At 36.0% G+C, this 19,512-nt stretch overlaps 1 protein-coding gene across 1 annotated transcript in view; it reads left to right on the plus strand.

The window, feature by feature from the left end:
• ACVR1C (activin A receptor type 1C) overlaps positions 1-272 on the plus strand; it is a 79,693-nt gene extending 79,421 nt beyond the window's left edge. Inside the window, exon 9 of the mRNA XM_079781830.1 lies at positions 26-272. Coding sequence (XP_079637956.1) covers positions 26-157 — 132 coding nt within the window. The 3' untranslated portion in view covers positions 158-272. The remainder of the gene's footprint in view (positions 1-25) is intronic.
• Positions 273-19,512: the final 19,240 nt, after the last annotated feature.

Below are 19,512 nucleotides of genomic sequence, written 5' to 3' on the forward strand. Positions count from 1 at the left end.
TCTTTGGTATCTTTCTCTCTTAAAGGCACTCCGAGTCATGGGGAGAATAATGCGCGAGTGTTGGTATGCCAATGGGGCAGCCCGCCTCACTGCCCTTCGTATTAAGAAGACTATTTCTCAACTTTGTGTCAAAGAAGACTGCAAAGCCCAACGATGATAATCACGTTAAAAAATCTCTCGCAGCTTTTTTCTCTCATTTTCCCTTTTTATGTGAATGTGTTTTGCCTTTGTTGTTGTTGTCTACCTCAATGATAATGCAGTACAGTATTTAAGTGTGCAAAGGCAGCATGAAAAAAATAACTCACATCAAGCAGGAGTTGACTTTATCCAATCTTCATGTTGTCTAATTTTATTTTGAAAAGCAACACATCAGCTCATGTATTTAATAAGAAAGATACTGTAAAGGTGTAAAATAAGCTATATAAAATAGTAAGCGTCATTAAGGTTTTATTTTACTTGAACCAAGAGTGCATGAATGAATGGAAAAAATGTGTTGAAAAAAGGTGAGATGAAAACATTCATTAAAAATGTAAACTAGAATATGTAAAAATGTAAACTAGAATATGTACACCTAATCAAAATGTAACATCATGCAGTCTATGGTGTTCTCCATTTTTTAAATTAAGCAGGATCTTTAAAAAAATAAATGTTGCTCCAAACTTCATATACAAAACATGGAAAAGTGGAGCTTCTCAGTTGGAAGGTGGAAGTGAGGTCTAGGTCCCAGTTACTTGGTCCCCCAACCCCTACCTTTCCCTACTCTTCATAATCCATCACCACAGCAGCCCCTGAAGCAAACAGTTTGAAAGCCACTGAAATTGTTACTTCCTCTTATTTACAAAAGAGATGCTTGACATTTGGAGACATGGAGAAATGTCTCAAAGTCACACCACTAGTGGTAGAGCTGGCTCTAGGTCTGAGCCTTGTGACCATCCGCACTGTAGAGTTAGCTAGCTTCTTACTGCCCTTTTAATTCCAACATTATTTTTCTTCCTGTGCCAAAACAGCATCTTTCATGATGATATTTGTGGTTTAGTAACACAAGACAAATTGAGGGGTTTTTGTTTGTTTGTTTGCAGAATCATAATGGACCTACATGAACTCTTAGGACAATATCCATTGATGTTTTTTTCATAGAGTTGTCATAGTCACCCTATTTGTTAGATAAGTATTAATGTTTTCTAAAAACTTGCAGAGGTAAATCAAACAAAGATCCATTGTCAGAAGATGTCTTTAAGATGCATTTCAGAGGTCCCTGTTACTTTTGTGCATACACATTTAGAAGGAAAAGAACAGAAAAGGAAGAGGAAACGAGGAAATATCTTGAAAAAAATTTAAGAAAACCTTAAATGAAGTATAACAACCAAATTCTACAGAGGGTATCAGTAAGTATAAATAGACATTTCCTACCCTTTCAAAATGAGTGAGTGAGTGCAGAAGAAGGCTCATGATAATATTGCCTGTATTCTACTTCCTGTGGAGATAGAAGTGATGAATTCTGAAAATACATAGAACATTAAATATTTCCTACAAATCTATAATTCTGTTTTGGTGAAGGAGTTTAACATGGTATCTTCTATTGTTCTAAAATATTATTTTCTAAACTCTGTTCCTTAGAACACTCTTCTACTGAGATGATCCAAGACCAAAAGGATTATTTGATAGATTCTTAGAATGTGATACTGCACATTAGTGTGTCGTGTGCTTTGATGGGTCTAGCAGTAAAGAAATGTTACTTGGATTTCTTTAGACTGGATTTCCCAAATTATTTGACCATGGAACCCTTTTATTAAGAGGAGGGGAAATCTTTTACTACCCCACATTTCAATGTTCTACAAAGCACAATTTTGGTAACAGTGTTCTGAAGAATACATTTTTTTTTTCCACATAGACTGAACTGCAGTGCTTATAATTTACTTATCTGTGGACCTGTGTTACTGAACCCTTCTTCATTTGACTGGGATGATATATCAAAGCCAAAACCCTTGCAGCTGTAGTTTGTATATACTTTCATTCTCACTCACCCATTCTTTAAATAATGTGGGGCATCCCATATCTTCTTGCCACAATATTGGGCCCAATAGGGAAATTAAAAGATAGATAGGTTCTGCCCTCAGGGATTTTAAACTCTAACTTGGGAATGGCAACAGAAATGTAGGAGTGTGGGGGAAGAAAGCAAATTGACAAATAAACATAGCACAAAGTAGGATGTTTTGAGTTCTATCTGACAAATTAAGATGATTTGACTTCTATACGACAAATTAGGATGTTTTCAGTTCTGTTGACAAAGTAGGATGTTTTGAGTTCTGTATGACAAATTATTTTCATTTTGCAATACATTTAGAAACTTCTTTATTTGGCTATTCCAGACGATCTAAATAATATGTGACCTTTTTAAAATTGCATATGTGAAGAATTTTTTAAAAAGTTTATGTGAAGGGAGTAATCTTGCTCATGCTTGTTACCTTCATTTCTCATAGATTGTTTCTGCATATATGAGAATGAAGTTATTTATTTACTATGGTTGTACTATAGTTTCAAATAAATGAGAATAACATTTTCTGTTTTACTCACTTATGTTGGGTGAATATACTTAATTTTTAAGAAAGGCTGTTTTAATCTCTCCATTTTCCTTGTCATTATGTTTATAATTTATTTGAGTATGTCCAAATATAATTTCACGTTTTTATTGGTTCAACTTTCAATCCAGAGAAATCTGTACATTTTGAGATTTTTGTTTTGTTTTTATGTTGGCTAACTATAATCCTAACTCAATAGTTTTATATTTCAGTTACCAAGTACATTATTTTTAAGAAAGGGGGTAAATTAACAAAATGATTAGAAAATTTAAAAGTTCTAATTTTTCTTAATTCTTAAAATTGTAAACAGAAAATGCTCACTTAAAAATAGGATAAAGTTTAGAACATTAAGCCAATTTACTGTATATATCTATGCTGTAAAACTTTATGTTTTTGTTTTTGATGGAGTCTTATTGTGTAATATTTATTTCTTTTGAATTGTGTTAAAAACAAAAAATATTGTTCTTTGACTCAAAGTGTCATTGTTCTTTGCTCCTTTTAAATATTATCTTTGAGTATAATATAAAGCTTGGGAAAATGCTATTTATGAAATTTCAGTACTGTATAAAATAGTGAAGGAATATATATATGCAGCGTCACTTCCTTAAAATAAGGGAAACAATATTTGTTGACAATTATTTCAGCATGAACTTGTTGCCTTATCATCTTTGCATGTAACTGGGTACAGATTCTGTCGTGTGCTTTCTTCTATGTCTAAAATATTTGGCATGTAACATCAAAAATTCTTAATTTTTGTTCTGACTTGAAAGTTAAGTGAAATATGACTGTGTCATGCACTATTTTAGGTGTAGCACTTGCTTTTCCTCTTTACACTTTCAGTTAACTTTGCATTTTAAATTCCATGATTGTATGAAAATAGTATCTGATTGCAGTGTCTGAAGATTTAAAAATCAGGTTTTAATTTAAAATGAAGATCTTCAATAGATTCATTAGAAGTCTCATAATAATTTAGTACTGCTTTTACTTTAGTAGAATGATTAAACAAAACAAAAGAAAACTACTGCTATGCTGGAATTTTACCACCATGTGACTTATTGGGGGCAGAGAGAACTTGCCTTTGAGTTTACACAACAGGACGAGGGCCTCTACTAGCAAAGCATCTGAGAGCAGGGAGTCCACATTTGCCATTATTCAAAATCCAACGTAAAATTGCTTGGCAGGGAATAGTTTTTGATTAATTATTTAAAATAAATATGGAAATGTATTTTGTTTAAATAAATGTATTTAAAATATGGATATTTTATTTCCCATCAGGAAGTTAAGTAAAAGTAGAGTATCAAATGAATACAGTTGATGGCAATTGATGTTTTCAGTATTCATTCCTTTAAAGAAATTTACAAATATGCCATTTTAATTTACTTGGAATGTTTGATAATTAGTATCTTAAAATGTTATTGCTGTGGTCCTTGGAGATATTCTAAATCTCATTTCTTTTGGGAAACATACTACTTTTATGTGTGACAATGCTTTGTGTTAGCCCTCCATAAACTAAGACCTAATGTGGACTTTATGCACTATTTAGTGAAAAGGCTAATCTTTCTGCTCCTGAGGGCTTCTACTAAACAGAAAAAAATGTCAGTTGGAAAATAAGAAAATTAATCAAAGAGCTAATGTTAAAAAATGTTATAATACAGGCAGTTTTATGAAACATTTCAATGCAAATTTTCAGATATTTGACTTTCTTTTTCCCCCTCTAGATTTTTTTTTACATTTCATTCTTTTTCTCACCTTCTTTTTCCCTCACTGTCTTCCAAAATTAGGTTTAGTCTCTAATTAAAAAAACACACTAGTTATTATTTAATTTAATCATCTCAGTACTTATTCTAATGACAGAGAATCTATTGCTGGTCTAAATTATTACAGATGTGTCACAGACAAAAACAAAACCAGAACTTGGGAATCATAAAGGATGTAAAAGATTTTATAATTCAATTCCCATATTTTATAGATGAAGAAACCAAGGATCAGAGATGCTATTTATTAGCAGAACTGATATGAGAACCCATGGGGCCAACCACCATGGTGCCCTACTATATCCAACATTTATTAATGAAAAAATAATTAACGTGCATCTAAACCTACCTTGAATGTGCCATTTGATGGTGATGATCAAATCCTACTCTTTATTTCTGCTGAAATAATTTGCTCACTCATGGTGAGGTCAGTGAGAAAAACGAAAATGGGCTAAGGAAGAGTTTTAAATAGCTAGGTAGTGCTGAATAAATTTTAGGAATTATGAGAACATGGAGTTTCTTAGTGCAAGTAATGATAAGAGATGCTTCATAACTCTCTTTTTCTCTCCTTTCTCTAGGATTGCTCTTTCTCTTTATGCATTGGAATGGGAGTGAAAGATGATTTGGCAGTTGAATTTGAGACAATGTTGATAGCATATTATCTTCTCTCCTAGTTTCTCATTAGTTATCTTCGGCACTCATCTTTTTTATTACATTAAAAATTTGTATTTTGAATCCTCAATTCTAAACAGTCTGTAATTCCTGTTCTAATACTTCTAGCCCCTGTCAGATTGCTACACATCAAACTTCTCCACAAGATTTTACTTTCCCACACCCACATATGAGAGGTTGCATCTCATGCTTTCTCTAGTAATGTTTCACTCAGCCTGATGAAGAGGGTGTTTGTTAAAGGCAGAGTGGCTTTCTTTTACACTTTAAAGAAGACTATCAGTCTACTTATATTCTAGCTTTCAGCTAACATATAAGGAATGTGTCTACATTCGCCTTAATGCTAAAGTTCACTTAAGAAATAGTGACTTGAGCAGAGAATGTGAAATGTATGTCCCATAATGTGATTGCTAATGTTATTTCTGCATACTACTGCTTATTTTGCTTTGGCCATCTTTTAAAATTAAGCTATTATACCATATGGTTTAAATACAATATTATATTGAAATTAGGTAATAATTCCCATTTTAATATCTCTCTAATGAGGGCTGTCAGGGTACTTCTTAATTTAGTTGGGAGAGTATCTCATCCTAGATTTTAATATTGTCAGATATGACTACATTTTCTTATTATTGGTCCATGTTATCCTACACACAGTTTTTCTCTCCAGATCTAATAGTTCTGACTGCAAGATGCTTACCCTGGGTTACATGCACCTGAACGGTAAAAGAGCCACTATGAATCTGAGTGTATTGGGAAATTAGCCTATACCGAGTGCCACCGGATCCAACTGGGCCTGTGTGCTCTGCACACACTCTCAGGGGCAGATAGGGGCTAAAATCCAACCTGTAACTGGCTCCTCAATGCAGAAGTAGTTTTCTATTTTCTAGAAAAGGGCCCTGCTTATACATCTTCAGAAAATGAGAATTAAAATTTCAAAGTGATTTTGGCATCTGCAAACACAATAGAGAACTGAGAGGGGAAAAAAGACATTAGATTTTCATCATAATATTCCCAAGGCAGCAAAAGAGAGTGTATGATTTACCCTGTTGATTAAAATTTTCAACTCAGACATTCTGCACCAAAACACATGGACCCTAATTTTGGTATCTCTGAGTTTTCATTCCATGTGCAAACATATTCATTGACTTTGCCTATAAAGGGGCAATTACATGCCTAAGTTCTGATTAATGCAGGTATAGAATGAGATTTACCAATGTCCCCATTTCCTCCAGTAGGCTAAATACAAGTAATTAGAATTTTTAAAAATAATCCAACTATTTTTTGCCTTTATATAAAGTAAGGACATCTGAGCCAAAATATTAAAAATTCCAGTTCATTTCCACAATGACTAGTGTCAAGCTCTTCTACTCTTTGATCCTAGACTGGAGAAAATTATTCAAACTTAATCTGAGTTTCAGGTTTTAAAATGTCCTAAAAACAGAAAATGAGATTCAGATCTCAAAAAAAGGGGGATTTTGGATTGCCTTTCAAAGTACTAATACTAATTATACTTTTGGTAGTGTGACTTTTCTTGTACCTGAGAGCACATTACAAATGTCAAAACCATTGCAGTTTGACATTGTGAAACATGCCTTGAACTCTTGAACTACTGTGAAAAAAAAAGCACTGTTGTAAAGACTTATTGTAAGCTAGCTGATGTTCTTAAGTGTGTAACATATAGTATCTTTCGATAGGCCCAAGTGAATGTATATAAGGAATATGAAGAAATCGGTCTTGAAATGAAAATTGGGCAATAAATGGTAGCAAATAGTATGCAGGTAGCAATTTTAATAGTTGCAATTAATTGTTGAAGCTGAAGAGAATTCCAAATTCCAAAGAGAAATGAATGATATTCAGGTGTTTCATTGATTTCTAGTCTGTGGAAATATGCATTTTATAGTACATATAAAATATTATACTATTATTTTTGTTTAGAAATAATATTATTTTAAATTTAGTAAGAACTCAGTGATAGTCTTCATACCAAAATGTTTAGCTTTACTAACAGCAAGTCATAAAGTATTTATTTTAAAGCTTTTTAAATATAACTTTTAGCTGCTTCCTGATGTAAATACTTATTGGCCTAAATGTTATATTTTTATGTATGCATTTTCTGAAAATGTATTGTTTTGTAAAGTGGCAAAGATAATAAATTAAGCACTCCTTGCACTTGTTTCTGTGAATCATATAGAGCTCTATTTTAAATAAAATGAAAATGTGTCATCTTTTGGTTTCTATGAAATTATGTTCTATTATTTAAAAATTATGTTTACATATGAATGCATTATATGGAGGGCGTTTTGGAAATTGAAATATTGGCCCTTGAACTTTGCTTCCTTCCTTTCTGGCAGAGACACTTTCTTCAACAACCCCTTCTCTACAGGGCACATAGGATAATAGTCTTTGATTTTTCTTGAATAGTAACCATTCTTTGCATGTATTTAAGCATTTATTCAAAGACTCCTGGGTTGGTCTGCTCTCAAGCCTAAAATAGCTTCTTGAACACTTAAATCTCTAAATAATCACATGGTCTACCAGTGCCTTAGGCACAGGGAACCTGACCACCTCTCTGCCTTCATTTCCGGTATCCCCCTACCTCCAGCCCCAACTGTTTTCCTGCTTCTTTCTGTCACTAAACTTGGCATGCATGTGCCTGTCCCAGGGGATTTGCTCTATTTTCCTTGGCCTGGAATATTCTTCCTCTGGATATTTGTATAGTATCTCTTGTCACCCTTACTAGATAGAATAGCACCCTTTGTCATTCACTATCCATTAATCTGCTTTATTTTCCTTTATAGCACTTTGCATTAACTATTTATATCATATATCTTTTAGTATATATTATCACAGTGACTAAATCCTTGAGCACTAGAATTGGGAGTTTTGCACAGTGAAAATACACTGTGCTACTCATGGCCCACCACCTCTCCCCACAAAAGTCTGTAATAAACCCTAAGAGATATTTATAAACCCAACCAAGAATAGCTTAGCCAAATTCATAGTGGCTTTTCCAGAATAACATTATGAGAAAATTAGGTTGTTCGGTTTATATTTTCAACCCTACAATGATGCCCTCCCTCCCTGCCAGCCCCGTGGGACTTAGCATGAGAGAGGCAGAACACAGGGTTGGTTTTACTTTTGGTATGGGTTCTTAAGTTCTTTCCTCCCACCTCCAACCCCCATTTGGGGGCAGTTCTGTTATTATGTTCTCATAATCTGCATTAAGTTGGTACTAACCAGATTCACAAGCCAGATATTCTTGCTCAACAGTCATGAGGTCAGGTTCTCATCTGGCTTCATTTAGCTTCTTCTTGGGATTGTAGGGAAAGGAGAAATATTTATTTCACATCAATCTAGATTGTGAAATTTATGCATGAAATAAAACAAATGCTGTAGATTCAACAGTACCACTAGTAGTGTTTTCTTCCTTCAGTTGTAATAACTTTTCAGCATTTTGATTTTTTAACACTAAAGTGCAGAAGTTGGTGAACATCACATTGTTGACATAGTTTACCTATGAGTGAAGTTGAAATTGAAGTTACTTTTGTCCCCTTAGGATGACTCCTAGAGATTGAGGGAATCACTAAGTCCAGGCTGTTTTATGGGGTGTCCTAAAGTGAGATTTTTAAGAATACTTAAAAGAATAAGAATTGAAGGGGTCAATGGGTGAAATAGAGGGACATATATAATACTTTCAACAATAAAGATTTAATTAAAAAAAGAACACTGTCTGACTTTTAGAAGAAATATACATATGCTATGGTTAAGGATAGTTATTAAAACTTTTATTTGACTACTTTCTTTAAAATTTATTTAATGAGAAACATTTTTCTATAGAGAATTTTTTGTTAGCACTATATCTAACAAAATTGTAATTATAATCACTTATATTGTTAAAACAGATTAAAATATTTTCCCCTCAAATATTAGCCAACAAATCTTTATCAAACATTGCTACTAAGTGCATAGTATAACCATCATTGCCAGGGGTGCTAACAATAAGCTCCTGCATTTAAGAAGATAATCTATTTAGGAAGACATGTCATAGGGAATAAATTATTAAGGCTGATTTAGAGTACAGATATTGGGGTATGAGTTAGGTTGGAAAATTCAAGAAAATGAACAAGTTGAAGATGTAGGTTAGGAAAGATTTTTATAAGTGTTATGTAGACAGAAAGGAAGTCCCTGGTAAGAAAAATGTAAGAATGCTCATGGCAGTGAGTAACCTATAGGACTAGAATGGAGGGTTTTTTAAGGTTCAGATTATAGCATTTGAACTTGATTTGCTTTGAGGGAGACTAAAGATTTTACAGTAGCAACGATAATGTGAATTTGGTGTTTAATAAAGGCAGTAAAAGTTACCTTCTTAGAAGATTTATTAAAGAACCCTGAAGAGTCTATCCTTACTTCCCCCCGCCCTAATTGGTGAATATTTGGAGATAGATAGCAGGTAAGGAATTTCAAGATGAGCTGTATAGTTGGTGTGAAGTAGGTGTCTTTCTATGGTGCTTCCCCCCTACATTCTAGTGTGTCTCAAAAGCAAAGCAAAATATATTCACAAGAAAGAGAAAAAAGAAATGAAAGATTATTAAAGACATGACCCAGGGATTTTTAAAGCACACACGGAGAAAAAAAAAATCGTTTAAAAAGGTCTACCTCGTAATTCCATCTCCGCCTGAAGAAATTCCCAGTGCCACTGAACTGTGCGCAGTAAATCTTAAATATAATCAAATTGGATTTAGAAATACTAATGGTGATTTCATAGAAGAACCCTTGCTTCAGCAACTTAGGAAATTACACTTGATTTTCTTTTGAGTGTTACTCAATTGTGCTTGAAATTGTTCATTTGAACTCTTCTAAACAAGAAGCAGGTGGTTCAATGTGGGTGCTATTTAACATTTACACAAAACATTCCAAACACAATGCACTTTTGCCCTTTGAATGTCATCCAGCTTTTGCTGTCCCTTTTTTGCCGGTCGATTTGACCTCACTGCATCCCTGAAAGGAGAATCAGTTCAAAAGTAGTTACCTGCTAGGGAGCATTAGACTATTTTTATAATCTTCCAGCTAAAGCTTTTAATGTGGCAACTGTTGGTTACTGAAGCATTTTAAGAAAAAGGAACTGCTGAGTTTGCCTTTAACTTTTAAATGGAGAAACACAAGGTGACACAATCACATGAGATATAAATGAACCAGAACAGGGAAATACAGCTTAGTTTTCTGCACAAGAGCGAAAGCAAGACTTTGCAAAAACACATTTCAATTCTATAACGCAATCTGGATCTCTGCTTTTACATAATACATGAACTAGTTCATGAAATCCACTTTTCTCTAAGTCAGCTTTTAAAAAAAAAAAAAAAACAACCAGAAACACATGGGTGATATTATGAACCTCTTACTGAGAATCCACTTGCTGCAAAGTAACTATTAAATATGCCAAATTTACAAACAGGTAGGAAGATGAATTTCAGAAATGCACAGATGTGGCTATTTCTTTGTTTCTTGTTTCCTTTCTGGAATAAACTTTTGTGGAAGTAGGGTACATTCTCTGTCCCTATGTCCTCCCTGCTCACTTACTCTTCGATCCACCACAATTCACCTTTTGCTTTCATTGCCCCTCTAAACATTGACTTCTCTACACTCACAAATGATATAGCCTAGTGCAAGGAGCACTTTACTCTTTTCTTACTTAGTCCCTCTAGGATTTTTGACACAGAATGTCCTCTCCCAGAATTATTTTTCTTCTGGCTTTCTTCCTTATTCTCTTTCTTTTTCTCAGTGTTCTTCACCTATTTCCTCCCTCCCTCCCTCCCTCCCTCCCTCCCTCCCTCCCTCCCTCCCTCCCTCCCTCCCTCCCTCCCTCCCTCCCTTCCTCCCTTCCTTCCTTCCTTCCTTCCTTCCTTCCTTCCTTCCTTCCTTCCTTCCTTCCTTCCTTTTTTCGTGTCCCTAAAATGCTAATCTTTACCCAGGATTCTGTCTTTGGCTCTCTTCATCCTAAACCTCCCTTTTTGGTGACCTCATTCACTGTTTTGTCTTTGACAAAACTACATATTTGTTTCTGAGTTCTCTTCTAAGATCCAGTCCTAATTTTCAATTGCTTCTTGATGTATCCACTTGAATATATTATAGTTACTTCAGACTGGAATGCCAAAATGTACTTTTGTTTGTGTCTGACTTCTTTTGCTTAGATAATGTTTTTGAGATTTATTCATGTTGTTGGATGTGTCTGCAGCTTGTTTTTCTGTATTGCTGAATAAAATTCTAATGTGCTAACATGTTACAATTTGTTTTTTCATTCACTTGTTGGATTTTTCCAGTTTGAAGCTATTTTGAATAAATCTGCCACAACTATTCATGTACTAGTATAGGTCTTTTGTGGTTATACATTTTCATTTCTCTTGAGTAAACAACTAGGAGTGCAATTTCTAGGTCAAATGGTAAGTGGGGAATTATTGTCCAAAGTATTTGTACCTTTTTACACTCTTGCCATCAATGAGAGTAATAGTTGCCCCATTTTTTTTTATTTGAGCCTTTCTAGTGGGTATGTGTAGTGTATCACTGTTATTTTAATTCCACTTTTGTGATGGCTAATTATATTTAGCTTCTTTTCCTGTGAATATTGACTCCTATACTGTGAGGTATATTAAAATATTTTGCCTGTTTTTTTATTGGTTTGTTTTCTTATTATTGAGTTGTAAGTGTTCTTTATATATTCAAATATTTTGTCAAATGAACTCATTGACTTATGTCCTTCAAGACTAATCTATGCTCATGCCTATGATCCCTCTTGTTCCCCCCCCCCAAATGAAGTTGTACTGTTTCTACTTCCTTAGGATATCTATCTCTCCTCTCCAACTTTATGCCACCACTGTTTTAATTCATTTCCACTCCTATATGTTTTCTTTCTTTCAGATAACATTAGCAATTGTTCTCAATAATAAATATGATGGTTCTAAATAATAAAAAGTAGGAAGGGGCAAAACCCATTCTCCTTCTTTCCACTTCTCAAATAAGAACGAGCAAGTTTTACATACTTTGACCAATAGGTTCCTGGAAAAAAGAGTATCTTCCCAGTGGTTTGCAGTATTTCCCCTTTGCAGATATGTTGTCCTGGCTACTGGGATCAGTATCCTGAGCCCAAATCTAGTTCTACCTACTCATAGTTTTGTCCTGAGTTGTCCATACTAAAAATGGTTTCTGTCTTCTTCTATTTATTGAGATTTGATTTATGGACCTGAATATGTTTGATCTTGGTGAGTGGCTTTCTGTGTGCACTTGAAAATATATGTATTCTGTAGTTTTTGTGTATTGTGTTCTATAAATATAAATAAAGTCAAGTGGCTTAGTAGACTTTTTAAAAATATATTTTTATTGATTTCAGAGAAGAAGGGAGAGAGAGAGAAAAAAACATCAATGATGAGAGTGAATCATTGATGGGCTGCCTCCTGCATGCCCTTGACTGGAATTCAACCAGGGACCTTTTGGTCCACAGACTGACACTCTACCCACTGAGCCAAACCAGCTAGGGCATTAGTAGACTTTTTAAGCTATTTTTGGCATGTATTTCATTTGTTGTTACCTTTTTGCTATTTTCTTATGTTGAATGAGTTCAGTATTTTTAGTATTCTATTTCCTCTGTAACTTAATAGTGATATCTCTTTTCCTAGGGATTGTTCTAGGGTTTACAATATGAATTTTTTTTTATGATAAATGTTAACTTATCATAACCTACCTTCAAGTACTATTGTGCCAGCTTATATATAATATAAGTATTTTAGGATATATATTTTCATTTTCTCCCTCCTGTCCTTTGTGCTTTTGTTATTATACAATTTACTTTTATATGTGTGTAATTTCACAAAATATTGATTTAATTTTACCATAAACTGTCAATTATATTTTAAACTAGAGGCCCGGTGCATGAAAATTCATGCACTGGAGGGGGGTCCCTCATCCCGGCCTGCCCCCTCTCACAGTCCAGGAGCCCTCAGGGGTGGGAGGCGACCTGGTGATCAGGGGGAGGCGACACCCCCATCACACTTCTGCTGCTGCCACTGCCAGCAGCGCACGCCTTGGCCAGCCCTGGGTGGCTGGGCAGCCACCATCCAAGGCTTGCCTGCACCTCGGGCTTCGGCTGGGCAGTTGCCATCTGAGGCGCAGGCAAGCCTCAGACTGGCCCTGGGTGGCTGGGGGCTGGGGGTGGGTCTGCCCGCACTATGTGCCTGCCGCTTCCCTGGCTGGGCTGAAAGGACTGTGGGACTTCAGTGGGGCTGAGGGGACTGGGCACCGCCATCTTGTGGATATGAGCACTGCCATCTTTGTGATGATGTTATGGTCAATTTGCATATTCTCTCTTTATTAGATAGGATGATTAAATTAAATTAAACATTTTATATGAGGACTATTCCCCCATTATATTTACTACATACAATGCTATTTATTTATTTGTGTATTTTTGAGTTTTAAATCTGATACTGTTTTCTTCAATCAGAAGATTTTTCTTTAATATTTCTTATATGCTACAACCTTTGCAGTGAGGTTCAGGATCTGAAGGAGGGGCCAATGCACAAATGAAAATGCTATACAAGAAATATGAATTTAGAAGGCATTGGGGGTCAGGTGGAGACTCTTTCTTGAAGAGATACACCGACTTCTGGCCTGGTGTGCTATTTATTTATTTGAATATACATTTTCTCTTTAGCAATGCATACAGGCATATCGAAGGTAAAGTTTGGTAAACAGTAAAAGAATTATCAGGTTAGGGAATTGCCTTGAGCCACCACTTATCTCAACATTAACAATTGGTGCTTAGTGTCAGCCCTGCTAACGCCCAAGGTCCATCGGCCTTCCGCATTCCTTGGTGCACTGTCGTGACAGTATCAGCAAGTAGTGGCTTCCCACACTTATATAGTACTCAATTTTCTCAGCTTTTGTTAATATGAAAATACTTTCATTTTTGAAGAATAGTTTTACTGGACATAGAATTCTAAATTAACAAGTTCTTGGTTTTTTGTCAACCCTTTAAAGGTGTTGTTTCATCATCTTCTAGCTTGTATTATTTCTGATGGGGTCAATGGTAATTCGCATCTTCCTTTGCTTGTATTGTACCCTCCTAAGATTTTCCCTTTTCACAGGTTTTTAGCCATCTGATTATGATGGACCTAGTGATTTTCTTTGTTATTATTTTACTTTTGTTTTTATTGAACTTCTTGGATTGGTGTTTGTATAGTTTTCATCAAATATGGATATTTTCTCTGGCCCTTAACATTTTTTTCAGATTTTTTTTCTACCCCATGCACTATCTTCTCTTTTAAAGGGGCTTTAAATACATGTATATTAGGCAACTTGATAGTGTTATATTGGTAACTGAGATTTTATCCATTTTGTATACTTCTTTTCTCTCTGTGCTTCAATTTGATTCATCTAGATTATGACTTCCAGTTCATTACTCCTTTCTTTTGCATTTTCCAATCTCCTGATATACGCTTATACTGAAGTTTTTACTTCAAATATTGTATTTTTTACTTCTAGAAGTATCATTTGGATTCCTTTTGCATTCCTCTAGGTCTTTTTCTTTTAATTGCTTTTTCTCTTGTTTATAGATTGTATTTTACTTCTTATTTGCATGACTAATAATCTTTTATTAGATAGTGGACATTGTAGATTACCTTATTAAGTGTCTGGATCTTATTTGTCATCCTTTCTGGAATGTTAAAGTTAGATTTAGAAGCCATTTAAGTGGCTTGAAAAATAGTTTTATCATTTCAAGTCTTATTTTTAAAACTTTGTTAGGGTAGGCCTAAAGCAGCCCAATTCTAGGGCTAATTTAATCACATTATAAAGTACTAGAGGCCCGGTGCACAAAATTCGTGCATGGGGGGGGGTCCCTCAGCCCAGCCTGCACCCCCTCCAATCTGGGACCCCTCAAGGAATGTCCGACTACCCATTTATTATACAATTTACTTTTATATATGTGTAATTTCACAAAATATTGATTTAATTTTACCATAAACTGTCAATTATATTTTAAACTAGAGGCCCGGTGCATGAAAATTCATGCACTGGACGGGGGGGTCCCTCAGCCCGGCCTGCCCCCTCTCACAGTCCGGGAGCCCTCAGGGGTGGGAGGCGACCTGATGATCAGGGGAAGGCGAAACCCCATCACACTTCTGCTGCTGCCACTGCACCCTCTCTAATCTGGGACCCCTCAAGGGATGTCCAACTGCCCATTTATTATACAATTTATTTTTATATATGTGTAATAAACGGGCAGTCAGAAATCCCTCTCACAATCCAGGACTGCTGGCTCCCAACTGCTCACCTGCCTGCCTTCCTGATTACCCCTAACCACTTCTGCCTGCCAGCCTGATCACCCCCTAACCACTCCCATGCCAGCCTGATTAATATCTAACTGCTCCCCTGCCAGCCTGTTTGCCCCCAACTTCCCTCCTCTGCTGGCCTGGTCACCCCTAACTGCCCTCCTCTGCAGGGTTGATAGCCCCCAACTGCTCTCCCTTGCAGGCCTGGTCCCTCTCAACTGCCCTCCCTTATAGGCCTGGTCCCTCCCAACTGCCCTCCCCTGCTGACCATCTTGTGGTGGCCATCTTGTGTTCACATGGGGGCGGATCTTTGACCACATGGGGGCAGCCATCTTGTGTGTTGGAATGATGGTCAATCTGCATATTACTCTTTTATTAGATAGGATAGAGGCCTGGTGCATTGGTGGGGGCCAGCTGGTTTGCTCTGAAGGGTGTCCTGGATCAGGGTGGGGGTTCCCTTGGGGAGTGGGGCAGCCTGGGTGAGGGGCCTGTGGTGGTTTGCAGGCCAGCCATGCCCCCTGGTGACCCAAGCAGAGGCCCTGGTATCTGGAATTTATTTATCTTCTATAATTGAAACTTTGTAGCCTGGAGCAGAGCCAAGCCTCCTGCTTCCTCCATGGTGGTAGCCATTTCTGTTGGAATTTATTTATCTTCTATAATTGAAACTTTGTAGCCTGGAGTGGAGGCCTAGGCCGGCCAGGACTGCAGAAGCTTGGCTTCCTCCATCGCCGGGGGCAACCCTAGCCTCCTGCTCTACCAGCTCCGTGGCTGCCGCCATTTCTGTTGGAATTTATTTACCTTCTATAATTGAAACTTTGTACCCTTGAGTGGAGGCCTGGGCCAGCCAGGGTGTGTGGAAAACTTGGCTTCCTCCATTGCCAGAAAAACCCAAGCCTCCCTCCTGCTCTCTGTGGCCGCAGCCATCTTGGTTGGGGTTAATTTGCATACTCACTCTGATTGGCTGGTGGGCGTGGCTTGTGGGTGTAGCAGAGTGATGGTTAATTTGCATATTATTCTTTTATTAGATAGGATGACCTTCATGAGATTTCAGCTGAACACCCCAGATTTTATTTATTTATTTAAAAAAATATATATATATATTATTGATTTTTCACAGAGAGGAAGGGAGAGGGATAGAGAGCTAGAAACATCAATGAGAGAGAGACATCGACCAGCTGCCTCCTGCACACCCCCCACCGGGGGATGTGCCCGCAACCAATGTACATGCCCTTGACCGGAATCGAACCTGGGACCTTCCAGTCCGCAGACCGACGCTCTATCCACTGAGCCAGACCGGTTTCGGCATGAACACCACAGATTTTAATGAGCCCTCTCCACTCTGCCTGGTCTATACTCAAACATCTCCTAGTCCTGTGAGAACTCTGGGAATTTTCCAGTTTACAGCTACTCAAAAATTGTTCTTTATCTTGTTTCATAAAGATTCACCTAAGTAACACTACTTAGCATTTAGCAAAAGACTCAAAGGTACCTCCACACAAACTTTGGAGTCATTTCTCTGTAAAACTTGCTCCTGTTATGCAAATATGAGTTATCTTAGCTTTCGCAATCCCAATCTCTGTCTCCACAACTCACTCTCACTGAGACTACCATGCTTACCTTGGTTCCTCCTTTTGTCTTACAATCCTCCAGGAAGTGCTTCCAAGAAAAGATTCTGGACCAATGGAGGGATGCTTGTTTCATATATTTTCCTTGTTTTAGGAATTATACTCCTGTGTTTCCTATGGTTGTATGTCTGGAGATTATCATCTATCTATTTATCATCTATCTACCTATTATCTATCTATCTATCTATCTATCTATCTATCTATCTATTTATCTATCATCTTTCTATCTAACATTATATGTAATATAAAATATATAACATCTCATGTATATTTCACATATCTATTTCACACTTAACCTGCAGCATTGCACATATATTTTGTTTATTTCAGATTTTTAACTATTTATGGCAGGAGGACAATTATTGTATTGAGAGTCTGTCATGATGGAAACAAAATTTGTTTTTATTGTTAAAGCTTTTACTACACTAGATTTGTTTTTCCAACTATTTATCAAAAAACTTGGCTATTTATGTACTAGGTCTCTAAGACTCAATCAAGTTGAATGCATTAGCACAAGTACCTAAAATAAAATATTGGACACATTTAACTCATTATAATTTACTAATAATGTAAAAAGTTCCATGTATTTTCCTTGAAACTCTTTACAGGGAAACAGGCAATGAGAAAAAGATCAGAAGAGCTTCAAAATCATTTGCTCATATTGAGGAATTGGTATAGACCAGTGATTTTCAATCTTTTTCATATAATGGCACACATAAACTAATTACTAAAATTCTGTAGCACACCAAAAAAATACCTTTGGCCTACCTGGCAAAAAAATAGGTATAATTTTGATTGATTTACAACAATAACAAAATAATAACAATAATGGTAATTAGCTACCTTTTTTTGTTCCAAAGTTACTTTAAAAAAAAAATCAGGTGCCTATACTTCTATATAAAGATTTCAGGTACCAAGAATTAACCAATCAGATGCAACCTTATTATGTGGTGTGACCAATAAGATGCAACTCCACTCTGACCTATATCTTTATGGTTCAATATAGGGCATTCACACCAGATCCTATTGTTGTGTTGGCTGTTGTAATTTTTTGATTTGACAATCTAAGGGAAAAGAGGTCAGTGCCCCTGACTAAATAGTCAGGTACTGAATGTTTTAAACATTCTTGTGTGACACTTGTCCAAAATCGTTGGTATAGACAGATGGTGGGAGATGTTGAATAATAGCTTTTGAGGGATGGATTACTTCTTAGCAGTGCAAAATCTCCAAAATTGCTCCTGAAATGTTAAGTTTCATTATAGGCATAGTATGAACATAATATTTTGTATGGCATCTAAATTACTTGTATCTTTAGTGTTAGTTCTCTATGAATTTTACAATTTTTACAAAACTCTAGAACAAAATCATTATTATTCTAAATGAATGTAGGTAATTATGCATACTTTTGACACTTCTACAGTTACTTTTTCTTTCTCCTCTGGAATAGTTGGGATTGGAGTGCTAGGTGATGAACATGCTTCCTAATATGGCACTAATGCTCCCCTTTATAACTATTACTTTTTCTTCTTTTCCTGATTGTGTGTATTTTTCCATTTTCCACTCTTTGTACTAAAAAAGCAGTAGATAATGAGAATTGATTTAGAAGCAGAAAATAATTTTGCTTCATTACTTTCTCCAAGGCTTGGTCACCTAGGTGCTCTGGCCAAAATAATCTAGCACAATTGATCTGCAGCATTACAGGAAATAAGTCCATTTTCTAATAATATATTTTTAAAGCATTGCACTCTATGATATATACTATAGCATTAGTTCTTAATCATATTTTTCCTAGTATTTTAAGAATCTGATGGGTTCTCTTCACATAAGAAAAATTATACACGCATATATACTCATGAGATTTTTCATTCAATTTAAGGCATCTTTAAAGACCATGAATTTACCCTATGTTAAGGTACTACTGTGGATGAGGATAGAAGACAAATGTATGTTTTTCTTGAGGCAGGGAGCTGACATGTGTTGAGCATTTGTTTTTTGTGATTTATTTATTTATTTATTTATTTATTTATTTATTTATTTATTTATTGTTTTACTTCAGCACCATTTATTAAGTGATCTCAGCTGTTATAGCTGCTATGTGTCAGCATGTTTTTAAACATAAAATGCTCTTCCAATTCCTCCTGTCCAGGAAAGAAGGATTTTCCAGGTAGCACACCAGCAGAACAAGAGACTCCGATGATGACAGCTTCAATGATGGTGCCATTCTGAGAGGGAGAGGGTCATGGCACATTCAACTGTGGCTTCCTGAGGTTTTGACAAAGAGTTCATTTAACTCTTTTGAGGTAGACTGTATTTTCTAAATATGGAGGCAATAATATTTTTAGTCTGACATGCTCTTCCAGAAACTTGCTATTGCCCCATCTGTGAAATATATTTCTCCTGCACTTGATCTTATGGGTCCTGTATGACTGTCTCAATGAAAAGAATGTGGCAAAAGTGACATACGTGCCTTCTGAGGCTAAGTCACAAAAGACAATACATCATATACCGGCTCACTATTTCCCCAAAAATGTTCACTCTTGGAATTCAGCGACAGGTTGGAAGC

The sequence above is a fragment of the Cnephaeus nilssonii genome (genome assembly GCF_951640355.1).
Source record: "Cnephaeus nilssonii genome assembly, chromosome: 10".
NCBI classification, from domain to species: Eukaryota; Metazoa; Chordata; class Mammalia; order Chiroptera; family Vespertilionidae; genus Cnephaeus; species Cnephaeus nilssonii.